This window comes from Polistes dominula, unplaced genomic scaffold (assembly GCF_049000335.1).
Source record: "Polistes dominula isolate Pdom_NZ unplaced genomic scaffold, Pdom_raw_medaka contig_49, whole genome shotgun sequence".
In the NCBI taxonomy this organism is placed as follows: domain Eukaryota; kingdom Metazoa; phylum Arthropoda; class Insecta; order Hymenoptera; family Vespidae; genus Polistes; species Polistes dominula.
This window is the reverse complement of record NW_028300914.1, coordinates 1,526,429-1,546,115: the sequence shown is the minus strand read 5'-3', so window position 1 is coordinate 1,546,115 and position 19,687 is coordinate 1,526,429. Positions and strand designations below refer to the sequence as shown.

The window sequence follows — 19,687 nt, the reverse complement described above, 5'->3', positions numbered from 1 at the left end:
GTCCTATCATCAGTTATCAATCCTGCACTGTATACGCTGTATATTTTTTCAATTGCCACTTTAGTGCTAATTGCTTTGTTTCAATTCTTCAAGCATTACACGTCGAATATGCACTTTTTACTATCCCATTTCAGTGGTTAAGAAAAACCGGTTAAATGTAACATTGACTGTATAAAAAAGTTGACAGAAGACTAAACTGAATCCTCGTCTATACAGTGATATCGAAAATCCATTTGTTTCGGTGACTTATAATAGGTAAATACGAAAAATAAATTCTGCATAACCGTATCGGAAATTATTTATGACTCGACCTAATATTAACATTCGAATTTTAAATTAATCTCGTATTTTTTTACAAAAAAAAAAACAAAAAAAAATATAAAACATTTTCTATTAATACTTTTCTATTATTTCTTCAATAAATTTGAATCTATTATAACATTTTCAATTAATACTTTTCTATTAGTTCTCTAGTGAATGACATATTTGTAGAAACTAATAAATATAATAAATATAACATTCCCACATACCGATTCATATAAGAATGAAAATTCGATGTATGTTATATAAACTTAAAATAGTAAATTAAAAAACTTATAATTATCCTAACATTATTTTAGTTCTTGAATATTATATTCCGCATTATTAAACAATTGAACGAATTATTAAAATCGCAAACGAAAAAAATCATTTTCTAATATTTAATTAGAACAAAAATGTGTATTATCTTTTACATTGTTTGTTTTTTTATTTTTCAATCTTATAATTTGATTATTCTATTTAACGATTTGTATTTGTTGTTGTTGTTGTTTTTTATTTTTAATGAATTATAATATGGATCGTTATTGTGATTCGTAGAATCCACAGCAAGAAGATTGGGACAGTAGTACGGTGTGTTCTGCATTGAAATATTTCGAGAGACTCGTCGAAACCACGAGGATGACCCTGTTGGGACAAGGTTGTCGTGAAACACTGACATCAGCCCTCGACACGGTAGTAGAAAGGACCCAGGATTTTACTGACAGTGCTTACACGACTCACGAACATCGTGAAAATATCCTTCTACTTTGTGACAGAGCGAAACTTGAATTGAACACACTTTTGCGAATCGGTAATAGTATGGTAAGCATTTATTTATATTATAATAATATTAATAATAATTATTTAATTATTTAATTATAGTAAGTAGTACTTTTATAGTACTATAAAGTATAGTACTACTTTTTTCCGAAAAGTAGTGAGGTTTTTTCCGATAAGTCCGTAGGGTCTTTCCGATAAGTCCGTATGGTGTGTTTAATTAGGCCTCGTAGAAGAGTCTCGTAAACAAGCCTCGTTATAAAGCCTCGTAATCGAGAGATAAGAAAGAACAAAAATGTTTATTAAAAATCTCCACAAATTTTTGGCTTCATTAATTTTCTATTGTAATCTCATCTTCCATTTTTTTTTTTTTTTTATCGTTAGAATTTCGAAGGAGGTGGATGTTCACCAAGCTCAGAGATGGAACAAGCGGTATTGGGTGTACTTCGTGCTACTCGTGACCTTCGTCAACAGCTTACAACGACGACGATGGAACAAGCCGGTGACCTTGGACAGGTGACCAAAGCCGGTCAAGAATTAGTCTCGACAATTAGGAACCTCGCTTTGGCTAATGAAATCGACCGACTTCAAGAGAGCAGCGATAGGTTTCACGAGTACATCGAACATATTCTCGAAGTACGTGTAGAGCTTCGTGTAATATCTTTTTTTTTTTTTTCAATTCAACAAATATCCTTTTTTAAAATTTTTTTTTCTTTACGTGACGATCATCTGGATAAAATTTATGTTTAGCTGGTTTTTTTTTTTTTTTTTTTTTTTTTTATTAACGAACGACCCTTCTTTTAATTCCAACTTATTGTTAGTTTGTTTTTCTTATAGCATGTTTCATTTGTTTTTCATGTTTAAATCAATATTCTACCCGTGGAATATTTTTATTTTATTGTCTCTTTATCGATTAATGTTATTGATAATATTTATAATAAAAAAAAAAAGAAACAAAATATAGGAATGACATTTATGATAGGGTGTGCGTGTGTGCACGCAAATCTGATACACGAAGCAAGCAAAATATTGATTTAGAATATTATTACCGTATTATTATTATTATATATATATATATATATATTTTTTTGTGCTTAAAAAAAAAAAAAATAAAATTTATATATGAAGCTCAATTTAAAAAAAAAAGAAAAATTATCTAAAACATTAAAGACTCTAAATATCGAAGAATTTTAATTCAACTCTAATTAGAATTAAGAATGAAAGATAATGAATAGTTTAATTATGATGGGTATTTAATTAAAAAAAAAAAAAAAAAACATTTAGGTATGCAAACTCTTGAGACACGTCGCACTCTCGGAATCCTTACAAGTTTCTGCTAAGTTTACCGAAATCAACCTGAGAATTTATGGTCCTCAAGTGGTGACAGCTGCGCACACGTTAGCTAGGCATCCTACTAGTAAAATTGCTAAAGAAAATTTAGAAGGTATAATTTCTTCTTACATTAATCTTCATATAATTAATAAAACATTTTTCATTAACTTTAATTAAATATTTTCACAGTTTTTGCTGATATGTGGCAATGGTTGATGACCGATGTGACAACAGTTGCCAAAGACGTTTTGGAATTGAGTCAAAATCGACCGGAAAAACAGGTCTACATGTCCTTGCCACGACCAGGTGTAAGTTTTATTTATTTATTTAAATTAAAATTAAAAAAAAAAACACTATTAAAATCTTTCTCATCGTTCAATAATATTAACCCTTTCGCTATGGTGATCCTCACCAAGGAGTGCCTTGCGTGGAACGAAGCACCTGTGCCGAAAGTGCAAACATTTAAACGCGTCTTCAACATTGGGAATCAAGATTTTAGGTCTCAAAAATAACTTTGTAACATTACTTTTAAAAAGTAAAAAAAAAAGCGCTTACAATTGTTTGTGAAGAGAAAAAAATCGAGTCGATAGCATTTGACTTGATTTTTGGCTCCATTTCTGTAAGAGATGCGACGGATGACTATAATCACTCGTAGTTGCGAAAGGGTTAATAATTATTAGTATCAATAATATGATTTTAACGAAATTCATATAATATTTTAATTATTTATGTGATTTGTTTGTTTGTTTTTGTTTTTTTTTTTCATAAAGAAAACAATACATTATACTTGTAATATACTGGGTTTTTGATTACATTGGCGAGAACCTTGATATAATATAACAAAACAAACTTTCTGAGTTTGTTAACCACTAATATTAACTTGTGTGTTTTTGAAATAATGAAATAATACAAACGTGTTGTTATTTCACGTTACATCAATTTATCATAATAATAATATGTATATAATACCAGAACTCGTGAAAAGATCTATATTAATAATAATTTAACCTGTACATTAATTAAAATCTAATATACGAAGATTAATTAAAATTACACGTATATTAGATTATCCTATGAAAATTCACATAGACAAAATTTTCATGAGATTTTAATGAGAGACCTTTCGAGATATGACCTAAAAAACTGCAAAATTTAAAGATTACAAGAAAAAAGAAAAAAGAAAAAAAAAATAATGATCTCGCGTAAATTAATTTAATCTACATTAATGATAATAATTATCGAAAATCTATAACATTTTTTTTTCTTTGCTACGAATAAATTGAGAAAAAAAAAAAACCAGAACAACAAATTGTCAATTAAACAAAAACAAAAAAAAATTCTAATCTATAGAAACATGGTACAACGAGCAAACCATTGAAACCAGTTAGACTGGACAGCGAGGAACAAGCAAAGATAGCGAAGGCTGGCCTTGAGATGAAGCTGATTACATCGGAGATGGATGCTGAAACGGAGAAATGGCAAGAGAGTGGTAGTGCACTAGAGGAGAACAACGACATCGTTAAACGTGCTAAGAATATGTCGTCCATGGCATTTTCGATGTATCAATTTACAAGAGGTGAAGGTGCCCTTAAAACAACTCAGGATCTTTTCACTCAAGCTGAGTATTTTGCGGAGGAGGCGAATAGATTGTACAAGGTTGTGAGACAATTCAGTTATCAGGTACGTTTTGCAGATTCATTTTATCGATAAGATCGATCACATTTATCGATCTATACATTTATATATATATATAAGTAATTACACATGTCTATTTCGATTGGAGGTGACGTTTTTAAACTTGTTCCTTTGACACGTGTGTGCGTCTTTGCGTGCGTGGGTGCGTGTATGTGTACTCTTGTATATTCATCCTTATGTATAATATGTATATACACAATCTATCTCTATATATGTATCGTTATATAAGATCCTATTATCTCAATGTTAATCGAGTATGAGTGGCGTGTATGCGTGCCCGCGCGCGTTATATTAACACCCCACCCCCCCAACCTCTTTTGTCTGAGCCCCCCCCCTTTGTCTGAGCTACCCCCCCCCTTTAATCTCCCTTAATTTATTCGATCATATTCTTTTTACCATTCTATTACGGATTCAGTATTGGACTTGATTCCGAATAATTGTTCGATATATATATATATAACCTATTTATACCTATACTTGTATACATATATTTATTATTGATTATTATGATAATGGTGATATAATTATTATTGTTATTATTCCGTGATAAAAAAAAAATCTCTTTTACTTACACCTTACGCTATTGAGTTTCATTTTCTCGTAATCGCAATTAATCGAAGCCACGTCGAATCTTAATAAGTTGATTTTATCTCTATTGTGTTTGAAAATGTCATCTATTTGAAGTTAATTAAATGAAAGAACAAAATATAAATATGGGCCGTTTGATTTGAAGATATTCGAAGTGACTTCGATACGAGTTTATTAGCATTAGGTATGTTTGAATTAATACGTTTGCTGCCCTTACGAATCTCCTAGCTAGGCCAAGTATTGATAGTTCACCCGGTACCATTTTGATATCTCTATCTATTTATCTATCTATCTATCTATCTATCTTTCTATCTTGTTTTCCTTTTTTTTTTTTTTTTTAATTTTACTATTTTTCTTTCTCTCTTCTAAGTATCTTTCTGTCGCTATTATTATTATTATTATTATTATTATTATTGAAAAGAAATTAAAACGTGAACGAACCTTTGTGTAAAATGTTTTGTATTATAAGAATCCCCCTTTTTTATAACTTTCCCTTTCTCGTACTTGAATGCCATCCATCCAGGTAAAATTTTTCTCTCTTTACTTTAGACCCTCGTTTTGGGACTAATAGTTATCATACAAATCAATCTCACCATGTACAAATATTCATGACCATTTGTTTTTGTCTCGTGCATTATTTAACCGCTAAACAAGTGATTTGCGATTATCATTATAATTCTAATACCAATGTTGTGTTGGGTGTTGTTCTGATTTTATAAATCAACACACATTGCATTCTCATACATACCTATCAACAACAATAACAACAACAACAACAAAATAAGAACACATACACAACATATGCACAAAACATGATTTATACTTGTCATGCAAACGTATGTACATAGACCTAACGTATTATATCCATATAGGGGAGAATTGTTTATTATTTTATTTGAACACAATTATTCGTTTATTTATATTATATTTGAATGATTTGAGAATGGTATAGAGAATCTCTCACCAATCCTATTGTATATACTTTGTTAAATAATTATTTTAATTTCTTATATTTTACAAAAGATTGTCGTTTCGTCTAATCGCAATCACGTTCATATTTATATATATATATATATCTATATATTTTTAAAATAAATTAAAAAATAAATAAATAAAATAAAATAAATCTAATAGAAATTCTATCTATATTCAATTGAATTTTTAAATAAATCATTAGAAAAATATAAAACAAATAAGATATTGATTTGTGATTGAACACGTGTGCATTGACGACGACAATTAATCTATTCTTGAAAATATCTAAACTTTCTTTCTCTTCATATTTTCATATGACAAACTTGGACGTGTTTTTCTTTTTTTTTTACTATGATTATGATTTTGTTGGTAAATTAACATTATGTACATACATTTACCACTTTTTGTGTACGATTAGTAAGGTGTGTTTTAGATGCTACGGGAATGCTTCCGTCTCTGGACGACGTCTATGTGCATTGTGGTCCCCCTCCTTCCACTATCTGGGGCATGAGTATTATGTCTCAAAATTTTTGCCAGCTTCCGATATTTCTTCTAAATATATTTCACGCGATAATCGAAATTCTTTCTTTCTTACTTCATATATTACATAATATGCGGACGAGATCAAACTTAACATTTTATTTTATTTTAATTTTTTTCTTTTTATTCGGTCTCATCTTTGAAGAAAAGAAATTTTTTTTTCTTTTTTTTTTTTTTTTACAAAGTAGATACACACATTTCAATAATGTATTTAGATAATTAGAAAATTAGACATTTTTCTCGTCTGCATAATTGTTCTCTTTGAAATTTAATAATAATTCATAGTAATATATATTCTCAGATTGGTATTGTATAACGTGTTGAATAATTAGAAAAATAAAAATTAAATATAAATAACTAATTATTCTCGAGAAGCTTGCGAAAATAACAAGGTCTGTACTATTTCACTGTCATTCACATATTCATTCTAATCTTTTTTCTCTCTCAAATGATTTTTAATAGTTTTACGTTTAAAGTTGTGCATTGTGTTCCATTAGGACCGATAGATGACACACGGCCATTTCTTTCACATATTAGCTGCATATTTATATACATATATACATATCTATATATATATATTTTTATGTCTTACGTATGTTATAGTTCAATCCTGAAAGAACACACAATATATTATTAAATTATTGAAAATATTTTATTTAAATTGTATGTACTGTATTACGTATAAACTATAACATATGTGCATACATATCTATATAAATATATATATTGATATGTATATTCGTATCACAAAATAAATATATATTATATCGATAGTCTTTATTAACAACGAACTACGAAAATATAGTATCAAGCATTGCTTGAAAGATATTCGAATATTATAGCGCGCTATATACATAAATATATAATTTACATTCACGCTAAGCAAACGCGTTCACAATTTTCAACGATCGTTAATTAAAAAAAAAAAATAGAAAAAAAGAAGAATAAATAATCACACTTGTTCGAGATAATTAAAAATATTCAAAAAAAAAAAAAAAAGAACAAATTATTATACATTACATTCGTGTATATTACAACATAATATTATGGTTCGTTATTTTCAAAAAAAAAAAAAAAATTAAATTATTAAATATAAATACATTATTAACTTCGTAATATACAATTATTATAAAAGATAATTATTTATTATTATATATTCCAAAAAACAAGAAAAAAATAAATAAAAGTGTTGTTTTATTTTTTCACTCACTTAATTTTAATATTTATTATTAAATATCATTTTCATAATGATAAATAAATAATAAATCGTTCATTGAAAATTGAATGTCGTTGGGAATGTGTTTGCTTTGCGAGAGTAAATATGGCATAAATTTTGATACGATATTGCATGGGCGCAGGTACCGGGTGGACCGCACAAGAAAGAACTCTTAGAAAATCTGGATCGAGTGCCAACGTACGTGCAGCAGTTGCAATTCACCGTTAAGAACCCAACCGTCGGTAAAGCGGCGACTTTTACAAAAGTCGACAACGTTATACAGGAGACAAAGAACTTGATGAACGTGATATCGAAGGTGGTCACTACGTGCTTCGTCTGCGCCACAAAGGTGAGACAAACAACGAATAATATCGAACGTTTTTTATCCAAAATCTTTAACAAATTTTTTGTTCTTTTTCCTCAACAAACATTTTTTTCGACACTCAGGTGGAATTTAAATATGCTACTTGAAAGTATTTTTTGTATTTTTCACGAATCCTTAGATTCTTCTTTCTTCTTTTTTCGATAAAAGCTTTACGTACAAATCCTTTCATTTTTTGTTTGTTTGTAATTTTGATTTGATTTTTTATCATTTTATCTCACTCAGCTCGGTAGATTTTTGTGATTTTTTCATTTTTATCGCTTTTACACGTAGCTTATAAGCAATGTTTATATTTTTCTTTTTTTATTTTCTCAAATATTTCGGTCAAATTTATGTGCAATTTTGTATATTTTCCAAAAAGAGAACAACGTTTTTCTCGATACATAATTTTGGTGTCTTACTTTCATTGAAAATTAATCCTAGGAGATATTAGAGACAATCGTGGAAAGTTAGAAACAAATTGGAATAGTGAGAGAACAAATCTAATGTCAACATTACATATTATATATAATCATTATTATATTAGTTCATGTTAAACGTTTATTCGTCGATCAGCATAACATCAACATGCCGCAGTTCGTGGATTTGAGTCCAACACTGATGCCAGGACAAAACGAAGAGGATTGCTTATATCCGATCAGTCCACAATTACTTCCGTCTTCTTCACCGTACGTTCAACCACATCCATTGACGTCAGCACAATTCCATAATATCCTTCGTACTAGTTTAAACCTTTCAGCTTTCAATCCTTACTTTAACATGATCCCAACTAATACCAATACTACAACTACAATTAATACGACAAACGCTAAAACTTCAATACCAACAACAACAGCAACAACAACAACTACCAACAATCCTAACAAAAGTTCAACATCCTTCGTACATCCCTCAGTCTTACCATTCTCGACAAATAATTCAACAAACGGTCTACAACAGCACCACCAGCCATATTCTCTGCAAAATCTTCAGCTATTGCAATTGCAATTGCACCAGGCGCAGCTGCAACAACTGAGATATGCCAGTCTACCAAGATAACGAGAGACCAAAATTGTCGTAAAAGACGACACTACGCACTCACACAAACACGAGTGTTCACGAGTTTTTCCACATTTTCTACATGTGAAAATGAGAGAGAAAGAGAGAGAGAGAGAGAGAAAGACAGAAAAACTACTCGTTATTTCTTATCACCAAAGGTTCGACCTTACGTTTTATTTTTTTTCTTCCCCTCCCCTACCCCCTATCCTTTCTTAACCTTATTTTTTTTAATCCCTGTAATCTTTTTCTTTTTGTTTATCTCTCAAAGCTTACACAGCTTAATATACTAATTAATTTGTGCGTTAAATTATAATTATCGTGCCTTTTGTAATTTTTCTTTATTTTTTTTTTTTTTTTTTTAATACATAATTAGCCTAAGTTTATCGTGCTCATAATACCCCTCTTAGTTTTGGCTTGTTAAATTATTGTTTAATTTTTCTCTTTAACCTCTCAGTTGTTGACTGTTAATTAAATGTAATCTAATTAACGTATTTCTCAGCTTCGACTAATCACAGGATGGGAACAGACAAAATCCACACAAATGGGAGATGGATTATAATCATTGGGGAAATATTAATATTAATATTCATTCATATGTCAATTATTAATCAATTAATTTCAGATATTTTTTTTTCTTATCTTTTTTTTTTCTATCGAGATTGGATATTGGGATCTCTGGCAGGAGCGTGGCGTAGTAGTTTGACCTATCTACTCTGATTTTGAATTTAACCCCCAGATAGCGTATTTAAGTGCTAGAGATTCCAATATTATATTCCTATTTTTTTCATTTGTTTAAAAATCGAATTTTGAAATATTTGATCTCGATTTAACCAATAAAGCTCTTTTTCTCTATTTCTATTTTGTTTTATTAAACAGTGAGAGTAAGTAAATTGATTTTAATCGGGAACTTAATTGCCAACCTAATACATACTATTAATAATATTAATAATAATAATAATAATAATAAAAAAGTAACAATAAGAGATAAAGACAAAATTGGAATATAATTTCAGTACAACCTGGATTTCCGAGGTCTGTCGGCGCGTGGGGCCGGCGGCTCGCCGTACAGGGGCGGAGAGGGTGGAAGCGCCGATGGGGAAGGTGGAGGTGTCGGTGCCGACGGCAGCAAGGCGGGCTCCGCCCCCGGCAGCGATCCGTCCGTCTGACAGTTTGGGATGGCCCGACGGGCCAAGGGGGACGCTCGCCGCACCCGGGTCTCCTTTCTGCTTTTTTAGGAAGACCCTCGCCTGCCCCAATGTGGAACGTACACGTCGATGACTACTACTACTACAACTACAACTACAACAACATCATCAACAACAACAACAACAACAACAACAACTACAACAACAGCTACTACAACAACAACAACAACAACAACTATAACAAAAATCAAATATCACATAATTATATCAATCTCATCAACGTCAACGTCATTAGTATTATCATTGTCGTCATATCGTCATTATCATCGATCGTGTACGTACTCACACACATACACAAAATCTTCTCCTATCAATCACGAGCTTGCCTCTTTCGGTCCGATTCCAATCGCACCACCCACCACCACCATCACCCATCTCACTTATCTCCTAACTACTCCATCTTAATAACATTGTTATATTTACTTTTTTATTTATTTATTTATTTATTTATTCTCTTTAAATATACTATTGAAAAAAAAAATAATAAACTCTATTAAACTATTTCACTAAATTATTACTAAATATTATGAATTCTCTAAAAACACATTCTCGTTCAATTCAAATTGAAGTATCTATTAATCGTCTTTTAATCGTCACAATTTAACAATAACAACAACAACAACATATTAACATCAACGTCATCGTCATTCTCTATATCTTCTCATATCGATCGATATATTCAATCGAACCTATGTATCTTATTCTAATCCTAACACTATCCCTTATAAACACATGCTATATCAATTATTACGAATCTCATATCATGTGCATTACCAATATACTACACATATACACATACACATATATACATACATATACATATACACTACCACCCACAACATACAACTCGTTTGAATATTACTATTAATACTATATTCGAATTGATTAGAATTTCGAGTATAATGATGATGAATCCTGATTCATATCGAATTTAAAACTAAATAATTCATTAACGTTATCGTACGAAATTAACTCGAGATATCTCTTCGTGATATTTTTAATCAATTCTAATGAATTTATTTGTCATCATATGAAGTATATCACGTATGGATTATAATAATATCTCGAGGAGAACAATTATAATATATATATATATTTCTACATCAGAATAAACGACGTGTACGTTCCATTGAAATCACTCGCGAACGCTTTTACGAACATCGAAACAAAACAAAACAAACAAACAATAAATTAAAAAAGCAAAATATTCGATCACGAATCACGTCAGTCCAAATGCGTCAAATGATTTAAATCAAGGCTAGGAAAAGAAAAGAAAAGAAAAGAAAAGAAAAGAAAATGAGAGAAGAGAGAGAGAGAGAGAGAGAGCAAAAACAAAGAAAGATTTGCTAAAATTAACAAACGCACGCAAATGGCACGCTAATTGCGCACGCACGCACGCACGCCAATGGCACGCACGATTATAATATATTATCGTCATTTAATTATCCTCCTTATATCAGTAATTAAATAAGATACGTGTGTGAAACAACCTCGTCTTAATAATCGCATGGACTCGCGGCTAAATCGTTAATAAAGCTCACATGGCTGCATAATAATAATAATAATAATAATAATAATAATAATAATAATAAATTAATTAATTAATTAATTAATAATAAATACGTTAGATCTTTTTCTAATAAAACGAACTTTTTCAAACAAATCGAATCCGTATTTAAATAATTATACATAGATATTTACATAAATACATAGGTATTATGTACGATACGTTAAAGTTACACGGGAGGGTTGTGAGAAACGGAGGTGGGGAGAGATGAAAAGAAAAGAAAAGGGTGTTTTTTTTTTTTTTTTAGTAAAAGTGTATGAAAGAAAGAAAGAAAGAAAGAAAGAAAGAAAGTTAGATAAATAGATTAGAGAGAGAGAAAGAGAAAGAGAAATACATGTTCATGTTTGAAAATCTCATCTACGTGTGAAAGAGAAAACAATGAAAAAAAAATGAGACAATTTTTTTTTCTTGTTTTTTTTTTCTTTTTTTCAAAAACACATACATACATACACACACACACACACACACACACATTAAACACGAAGCACGAAGATGAGATATGTTACGTCGCACAAAAAGTTAAAATAATGGAGAGAGAATGCGAATTAGTCGACGAAAGTATTACATGTGAGAAATAAAAAATAGAAAAGTTGATGGATGAATTTAATCCTTTCGCTGCTAACACGGTCTTTTGGCGTTCGGTTATAGACGCTTTGGTCTTAGCGAACAGCGCCTTTTGGCGTTTGATTATGGACACTTCTTTATCTGAGTGAACAGCGCTTTGTGGCGCCGTGAATTTGATTTACAAACGTACCGTGTCGTCCGTACAAACAATCTACCTGATTGGTGAGAGAACATTTCATTTTTAGACGCTCCGCAGCGAAAGGGTTAAAAATAATGAAAAAAAAAAATTAAAATAAAAATAAAGTAAAATAATAATAATAATAATAATACTAATAATAATACTACTAATAATAATTATTATAATAATAATAATAATAATAAACGTTCTTCCAAAAGCCGATAATTGAAGTTGGTGCAACGACAATAATTAACAGCGTCGATATGGAGTGCCTTTTTTTAGGTGTGAGAAATAGAGGCTGACTTCCACTTCCATAGTTACGCCAACTTCGGTTTATGAGAAAAGTGTAAAAGTGTATGTGTTGTTGTTGTTGTTGTGTCGTGTGTTGCGAGTGTATGTGGTTTAAATGTATGCGTGTTGTGATTTAGATTTGTCTTAGCCAATGATGATGATGATGATGATGATGATGATTAGAAAGAATAAGAATTAAAAAGAAGAGAAAGAGAGAGAGAGAGAGAGAGAGAGAGAGATGGTATTTTTCATTTTCTTTTTCTTTTCAAAATGAACACAAATGCGAAAATAAAAAAGAAAAGGAAAAGAAAATAAAAATGATAATAATAAAAAAAAAGGGTCTCGTCGTGTTAAGTTAACTTTAACGTATCGCGCAAACGCCATTTTTTTTTTGTCTTCGAGGCTGTATTACGCTTTTTCGAAACAGCAGGTGCCAAAGAAAGAAAGAAAGCAAGAGAGAGAAAGAGAGAGAGAGAGAGAGAGAGAAAGAGAAAGAGAAATAAACGAAAGACAGAAATGAAAGTTCGTGCGAATTATGGTGTGTGACTGGTTATTATATAAACAAACAAAAAACTCTTTTCAAGAAACTGTGAACAATTTGGAAGTTAACATTTTTCTTCTAATTTTGTAAATTTCGTAATATTTTTTTAAATGAAAAAAAAAAAATGATAAAAATATTATTCGCTCGATCTTTCAAATCTAAGATTGATTTATTTGTTTTTCTTTCTTAATTTAAAAAGGATCAAACCCACCGAAAGCTTCTTATCAAATGCTTGCGTTGAAACAATTACATAAAAAGCTCGCTCGCTAAATTAGTTAGGCGAAAATAATAACAATAATTATTATTATTATAATAATAATAACAATAGGGTTACATAATTTTGTTCTGAAGAAACAAACAAAATGAAAGAAACAAAACGAAATGAAATGAAACGAAAAGAATAATATTATAGAAAAAAGGACTATATATTAAAGTGGGGCAGGAAGTGGATCGTTGAAGGTGACCTGGGGGCGGCAGCAGGGCGGTCAGGGACGTACTTTGTGGCAAAGATCAAAGCCCTTTTTTTGCGATTAACACCACCCGAGATATCTCTCTTTCTAATCGTGTGTATAACTAAACAAAATACTAATTTATGTACGTACGTGCTAACACATATATCTTACAATACTAAAAAACCATATTATATCATATACACATAATTATACATATATATATATTATATATATATGTATTTATATGTGTGTCTCACTTTCTCTCGTGCGTTTAATCGAATGAGAAAGAGAGAGATCATCACTGCGTCGTGTCCACATTGTGCGAACCGATCGTTTCGAACAAGATTCGTTGTATGTGTACATTTCTATACACATATCACGTATCTTACATATGTAGAAGTATCACACATATTATAATAATTACGAATATGCGAATTTTTGTATTTAAATGAAACTTCATTTCTCGTTTTAGGACGATTATAATTTTTGCAACGATAACAACTTGTAATATATTTTTTTTTTTTTATAACAACTTTCAAAACAGATAAATATAATCGATTTATTTATGAAGTATTATATTATATTCTTAGCTTTGTATTATTAATATTTATTATTTTTTGCGTGTTGTTGTTTGTATTTTTTAATATTGCAAATGATAAGAAACGATCGTTTAGTACTAGCCCTACTAAGATTTCTATTTACTACGAGATGTTTTTTTTTTATAAATATATATATATATATACATATACATATGTCTATGTGTATATATAAATATTAAATAATAAACTCGACTATTCCAGAATAATAATATAAAAAAAATAAAAAATAAAAAAAATAATAAGAAATTAACAATAACGTTTATACGTTGGATAAATAAAATGTGAGGAGCATTCGTGCGTTTTATTCCCGTATTAAGAGAATTTTCATAAAAAAAAAAAAAAAAAGAAGAAAATGTTTATAATTTTAAGAAACGAGACAAAACACACACACACACACAATTATGTAAATGTTGAAGAAAAAAGAAAAACACAAAAATGTGACAGATGTATGAAAAATAAAAAAAAAAATAAAATCCAACTTTAATATCTCGATTACGTGTAACAAAACAAAGAAGACTATAAAAAAAAAAAAAAAAAAAAAATAGAGACAACAAAACCGACTATAAATATATAAACAAATAAATACATACTTTATTAAAAAAAAAAAAAAAAAAAAAAAAAAAAAAAAAATACGTATCCTTCGTATTTCGCGAAATTAGAAATTGATCGAAAATAATAGGATCATTTTCTAATCATATTTAAAAGCTTTTTCTCTCGCGATGATAGCAAATATGTAGTGCGTTTTTTTTTTTTTTTAAATGATGAAATGAATGTAAAAAATGAATGAAAGAAAGAAAGAAAGAAAGAAAGAAAGAAAGAAAGAAAGAAAAATACAAAGAGATCCTCATGAGTTCCTAAAATGTAAAAAAGAAAAAAAGAATAAAAAATTACCAAAAAAAAAAAAAAACCAAAACAAAAACAAAAAATAACATAAAATACTATGTAGTTCGAAAAAAGTGAGTAAAATACACGAACACGTTGACACATATGTGTACACTTGTTTTTTTTATCGATTAATTTTTATAATCATCTGTGAAAAAGAAAAAAAAATTACAGTTCATTTATTAATTATTGTTAATTCAAACGTTAATTATTAAATATTATATTTTTGTTTAATTAACACAAAATTTATCAATCATTGAATTACAATACTAAACAAAATGTTTAAAAATTCGAGTATTTTATTCACTGAATTAATGAATAAACGAGCGTGTTGGGACTTTATTATAGCGTACGAATTACAAAACGCATAAGAGAGAAAAAACAGAGAGATTGAGAGAGAGAGTGAGAGAGGAAAGGACTCTTTGTGAATCTCGTGAGCGTTAAACCTCGCAGAATGTAATTCGAACAATTGTATAACTTGTATAACGCGTTTGTACAAAACTCTGTATTATATTTCATTGCAAATCTTGTAACCAACTAAATAGGGATCTCCGATTATATATACTGTGTAAATTTAAGTACCAATCTGTTCTTTTTGTTTTTAATTATAATTATTATTATTATTATTATCATATTTATGTTTGTTAGTTATATATACATATGTATATGTATGTATATAATCAAAAATATTGCACAAAAAATATTTTGTAAGACGAGGGACTTTCTTGGCAGTAAAAAATATCGTGATCATTTGAAAAATGATCACGATTGTTATTCAATTTATTAATTATTATTAATATTATTATTATTGCTATTATGTTGAAATATCACGTGATACACACGGGTACGAATGGAGAATGAAATGATAGAAAATTGATTAGGAAAAGTACGAGATAATATTATTAATACAAAAGTAATGAAAAAAAATAATAATAATAATAAAACAAACAAAATCTAATTTGTCTTCATTCGACGAATTTGAATTTTTTCTACGTCGTTCGTTTAGAAAAAAGAAAAAAGAAGAGATCATAGTCCTAAACCAAGGGGTCAGCAACCTGCGGCTCGCGAGCCACATGCGGCTCTTTGGATGTGAAACTGCGGCTCTTTAGTTAAAAGAGTTTAGTAAAAAAAAAAAAAGAAAGAAACATTTAAAAATCATTCTGAATCGATTAACGAGGATTAGACATCGATGAATAAATAGATTCGTTTTTTTTTTTTTATGCGAGTACTATTTATTGTTGGCAAGAAAAAATTTGGTGTGCTCTTTGAGAAACATTGAAATTTTGTAAATTGTAATTTTTAGCTCTTCCAACTGAAAAGGTTGCCGACCCCTGTCCTAAACGGTGCATAAAAGGCTTATTATTTTAAATAAAACAGAAATAAAAAAATAAAATACAAAAAAAAAGCTCTCACTTAACACGTAATAAATAAAGTAACAATTTATTTTAAATCGTATCGCATAACTAACGATGATTAACGGTGAACAAAAAAAATTGAATAAACAAAAAAAGGACAAAACGGGCAACATAAAAAGAGAATTTGATGGGACGATTGTTTAAAAAAAAAAAAAAAAAAAAATTCGTAAATAAAATGAATCGTAGAAGAAGAAGAAGAAGATACAAAAATGAATAGAACAGTTTTGAAATTAATGGACGATAAGTGTAAATAATAATAATAAAAAAAAAAATTAAATAAATCGTTCTTTCGAAATCTGATGAAAAAGATACCTCTGTGCAGACGTGCCTCAAAGTGATAAGAAAAAAAAAAAAATTATTAAATTCTAAGAGACACAAGAAAGTTCAAAAAAAAAAAAAAAAACGAAAGAACGATGGAAATGTAGAAAGAACGAAAAGAGATAATAGACAATGTAATATTCAAAGATTACCGTTGATCATTGGTTAGGAACAAAAAAATTACAAGAAATTAAAAAACAAAAAAATTAAATAAAAAATAAAAGATATAAAAAAAAAAAAAACAAAGAAAAAGGATAAGAGAAACTTCCATTTCGATAAACTTACGTTTAGATGATTTTTCAATGATTAATATAATATAATACCAATAATTAAATATTTAATAATAATAATAATAAATAATAATAATGATAATTAAAAAAAAACAACAACAACTTTTAAATTAAAATAATGTAATAATGATAAAAATAATATTTAAAATGAGACAAAAAAATAAAATAAAAAAAAAAACAAAAAAAAAAACAAAAAACAAAAAAAGGAAGATGTCGACTTGATATGAATTTATACGCATTTAAACGAAGTGTCCTGGTAAATAAATATGAATTATATAATATATACATATATATAATATATATATATGTATGTATAATAATTCCGCGTAAAATTAGCCTTATCGCGAAAAGAAAGCGAATCGATGAATTTTCACAAATTAGAAATGTTGTTTAAACATTTAGAATTATTCGTTCGACTGAGACACGTTACAACGGCAACAAATACATTACATAATATTATAATAACATAAATACATAATGAAATAGATTTAAAATGCATTTTTTTTTCTTGGCGACATATAAAAGCTATAGATGATCAAACACAAACGAAATAATATTATAATAAATTCGAATAAAATGAAACATTGTAATTAAACATTTTTCCTGACACATTCGTCAAATATTTCAAGTAAATTTTTATTTCAATTATCTTCTTATTAATACAACCCAACACGTGATATGTGTTTTAGAAACGCGCTTTAGAAACAAACAAAAATAAAACTAAAAATAAAATTAAAAAAAACATCTACTTGCACGTAAATAATGACAACGTATATTTTGTGAGATTAGGCTATCTATGCGTGTATCATTCCCATTGTCCGTAGACGTGTAGACGTGATTACAAATAAAAAAAAATAAAAAAAGTTTATTAAAAATGAAATGCAAAAGAAAGAAATAAAAAGAGAGTTGTGAAGAAAGAAAAGAAAGAAATGATTGAATTCAAAAAAAGAGAGTCCCGAGTCCCGTTACATGTAAATGAAACTTGAAATCATCAAAGGATCCTTTCAATTTTTACATAATTTACATGATTAAACATTGATGCAATTTATCATAAATAATATGAAATCAATTAAATAAATCTTATTTGTTTTTAACGATCGGTTATGTCTCACGTATTTTTTAAATTAATAATATTCAATGTGTAATATATGTATGTTTGTCGTCGATGTAATGAAAAAAAAAAACAAAACAAAAAACAAAAATACAAAAATAATATGAAATCTATGTAATCAATCGTTTATGATTGAATTCAAATTTGTAAATCATCGTTAAAACACCGATCGTTATTAGAAAAAAAAATATTTCTCAAGATGGTTGTCAAGTTTCTTTTAATATTTATAAAATCAATTGAAAATAATTCTATTATTATGATAAATAGTTATTATGTTGTTTTATCATAACTAAAGTGTGACATAAAAAAAGAGAGCGAAAGAACAAATGTGAATGAGAGAACGAATTAAATGAATTTGTAATAACTTACTTTAATTAAAATACATAAGTATATACATAAATATAAATATATATATATATATATACATACACATAAACAAAAAACAAAAAAAAAGAAAATGATAAAAGGTGAAAGATTAAATACTCATGTACAACACACATACACACATACAGGTTTTTAGATATTTGACTTTATGAGGTGGTAGGTTCGAATGTTTAACGAATAATAATCGACCGAAGAGAATGAGGATGATGATTAGTTGATAAAAAAAAAAAAATAATAAAAAAAGAACAACAAACAAGATATAATATAATGAATGAAAATAAATAAATAATTGAAAAAAAAAAGAAATAAAACAGAAAAAACATAACGCTTACCTACCTACGAGATAAATTATTATTATTAACGAATTATTATTCTTATTATATTATTATTTCATTTATATATAAATCTATATATATATATAATAATGCGAAAAGTAAAAAAAAAAAGTGGAAAAAGAACAAAAAAAAAAGTGGTATCACGATTTAGAAAAACAGTTATAGGATTATAGATAGGTTTCGTACTTCGTATTTAATGAACATTATTATATATCAAATATATAACATGTACCGAAGATGGAGACAAGAATGGGAAATAAACTATTGTATCCGAGTATATAAAAAAAAAGAAAAAAAAAATAACAAAAAATATTCACCATAACCCAAATACCCATATTGATTACTCTTCCTTCTTTTTCATTATTTGTTTTGCGACAAATTTTTCTCATTACAGTTTTTATTCAAATTAATTATATATACACCCCATGTGTAAATCATACAATGTTTTAAATAAATGCAAATTTATCGAAAATATAAGTTCATCGTTAATTATATTAATAGTTCATTATATATTCCGAATTATATTAGTAATACTGAATTGCAACAATTATGAGATACTTTTACTTATCCTCTTAATATATATAAATTACGTGTCACGTTGTTTGTCCGCAATGGACTCCTAAACTACTGAACTAATTTTAATCAAATTTTCCACACTGTGTGCAGTTTCATTCAAATTGAAAGATAAGATAGTTTATATCTCAATTTTTAA

At 28.2% G+C, this 19,687-nt stretch overlaps 1 protein-coding gene across 5 annotated transcripts in view; it reads left to right on the top strand.

Moving 5' to 3' along the window:
- The window catches only part of alpha-Catr (alpha-catenin related), an 81,317-nt gene extending 62,633 nt beyond the window's left edge, over positions 1 to 18,684 (top strand). For 4 of the 5 annotated variants that reach the window (XM_015321848.2, XM_015321852.2, XM_015321849.2 and 1 more), the window contains 8 exons: positions 859 to 1,122; positions 1,462 to 1,713; positions 2,362 to 2,521; positions 2,599 to 2,717; positions 3,760 to 4,089; positions 7,566 to 7,772; positions 8,361 to 9,001; positions 9,857 to 9,995. In XM_015321848.2, the coding sequence (XP_015177334.1) occupies positions 859 to 1,122; positions 1,462 to 1,713; positions 2,362 to 2,521; positions 2,599 to 2,717; positions 3,760 to 4,089; positions 7,566 to 7,772; positions 8,361 to 8,843 (1,815 nt within the window). In that variant the 3' untranslated portion in view covers positions 8,844 to 9,001; positions 9,857 to 9,995. Of the gene's footprint in view, positions 1 to 858; positions 1,123 to 1,461; positions 1,714 to 2,361; positions 2,522 to 2,598; positions 2,718 to 3,759; positions 4,090 to 7,565; positions 7,773 to 8,360; positions 9,002 to 9,856 lie in introns of all 5 variants that reach the window. The other variant, XM_015321853.2, reaches the window with a different exon arrangement.
- The last annotated feature ends 1,003 nt before the right edge of the window (positions 18,685 to 19,687 follow it).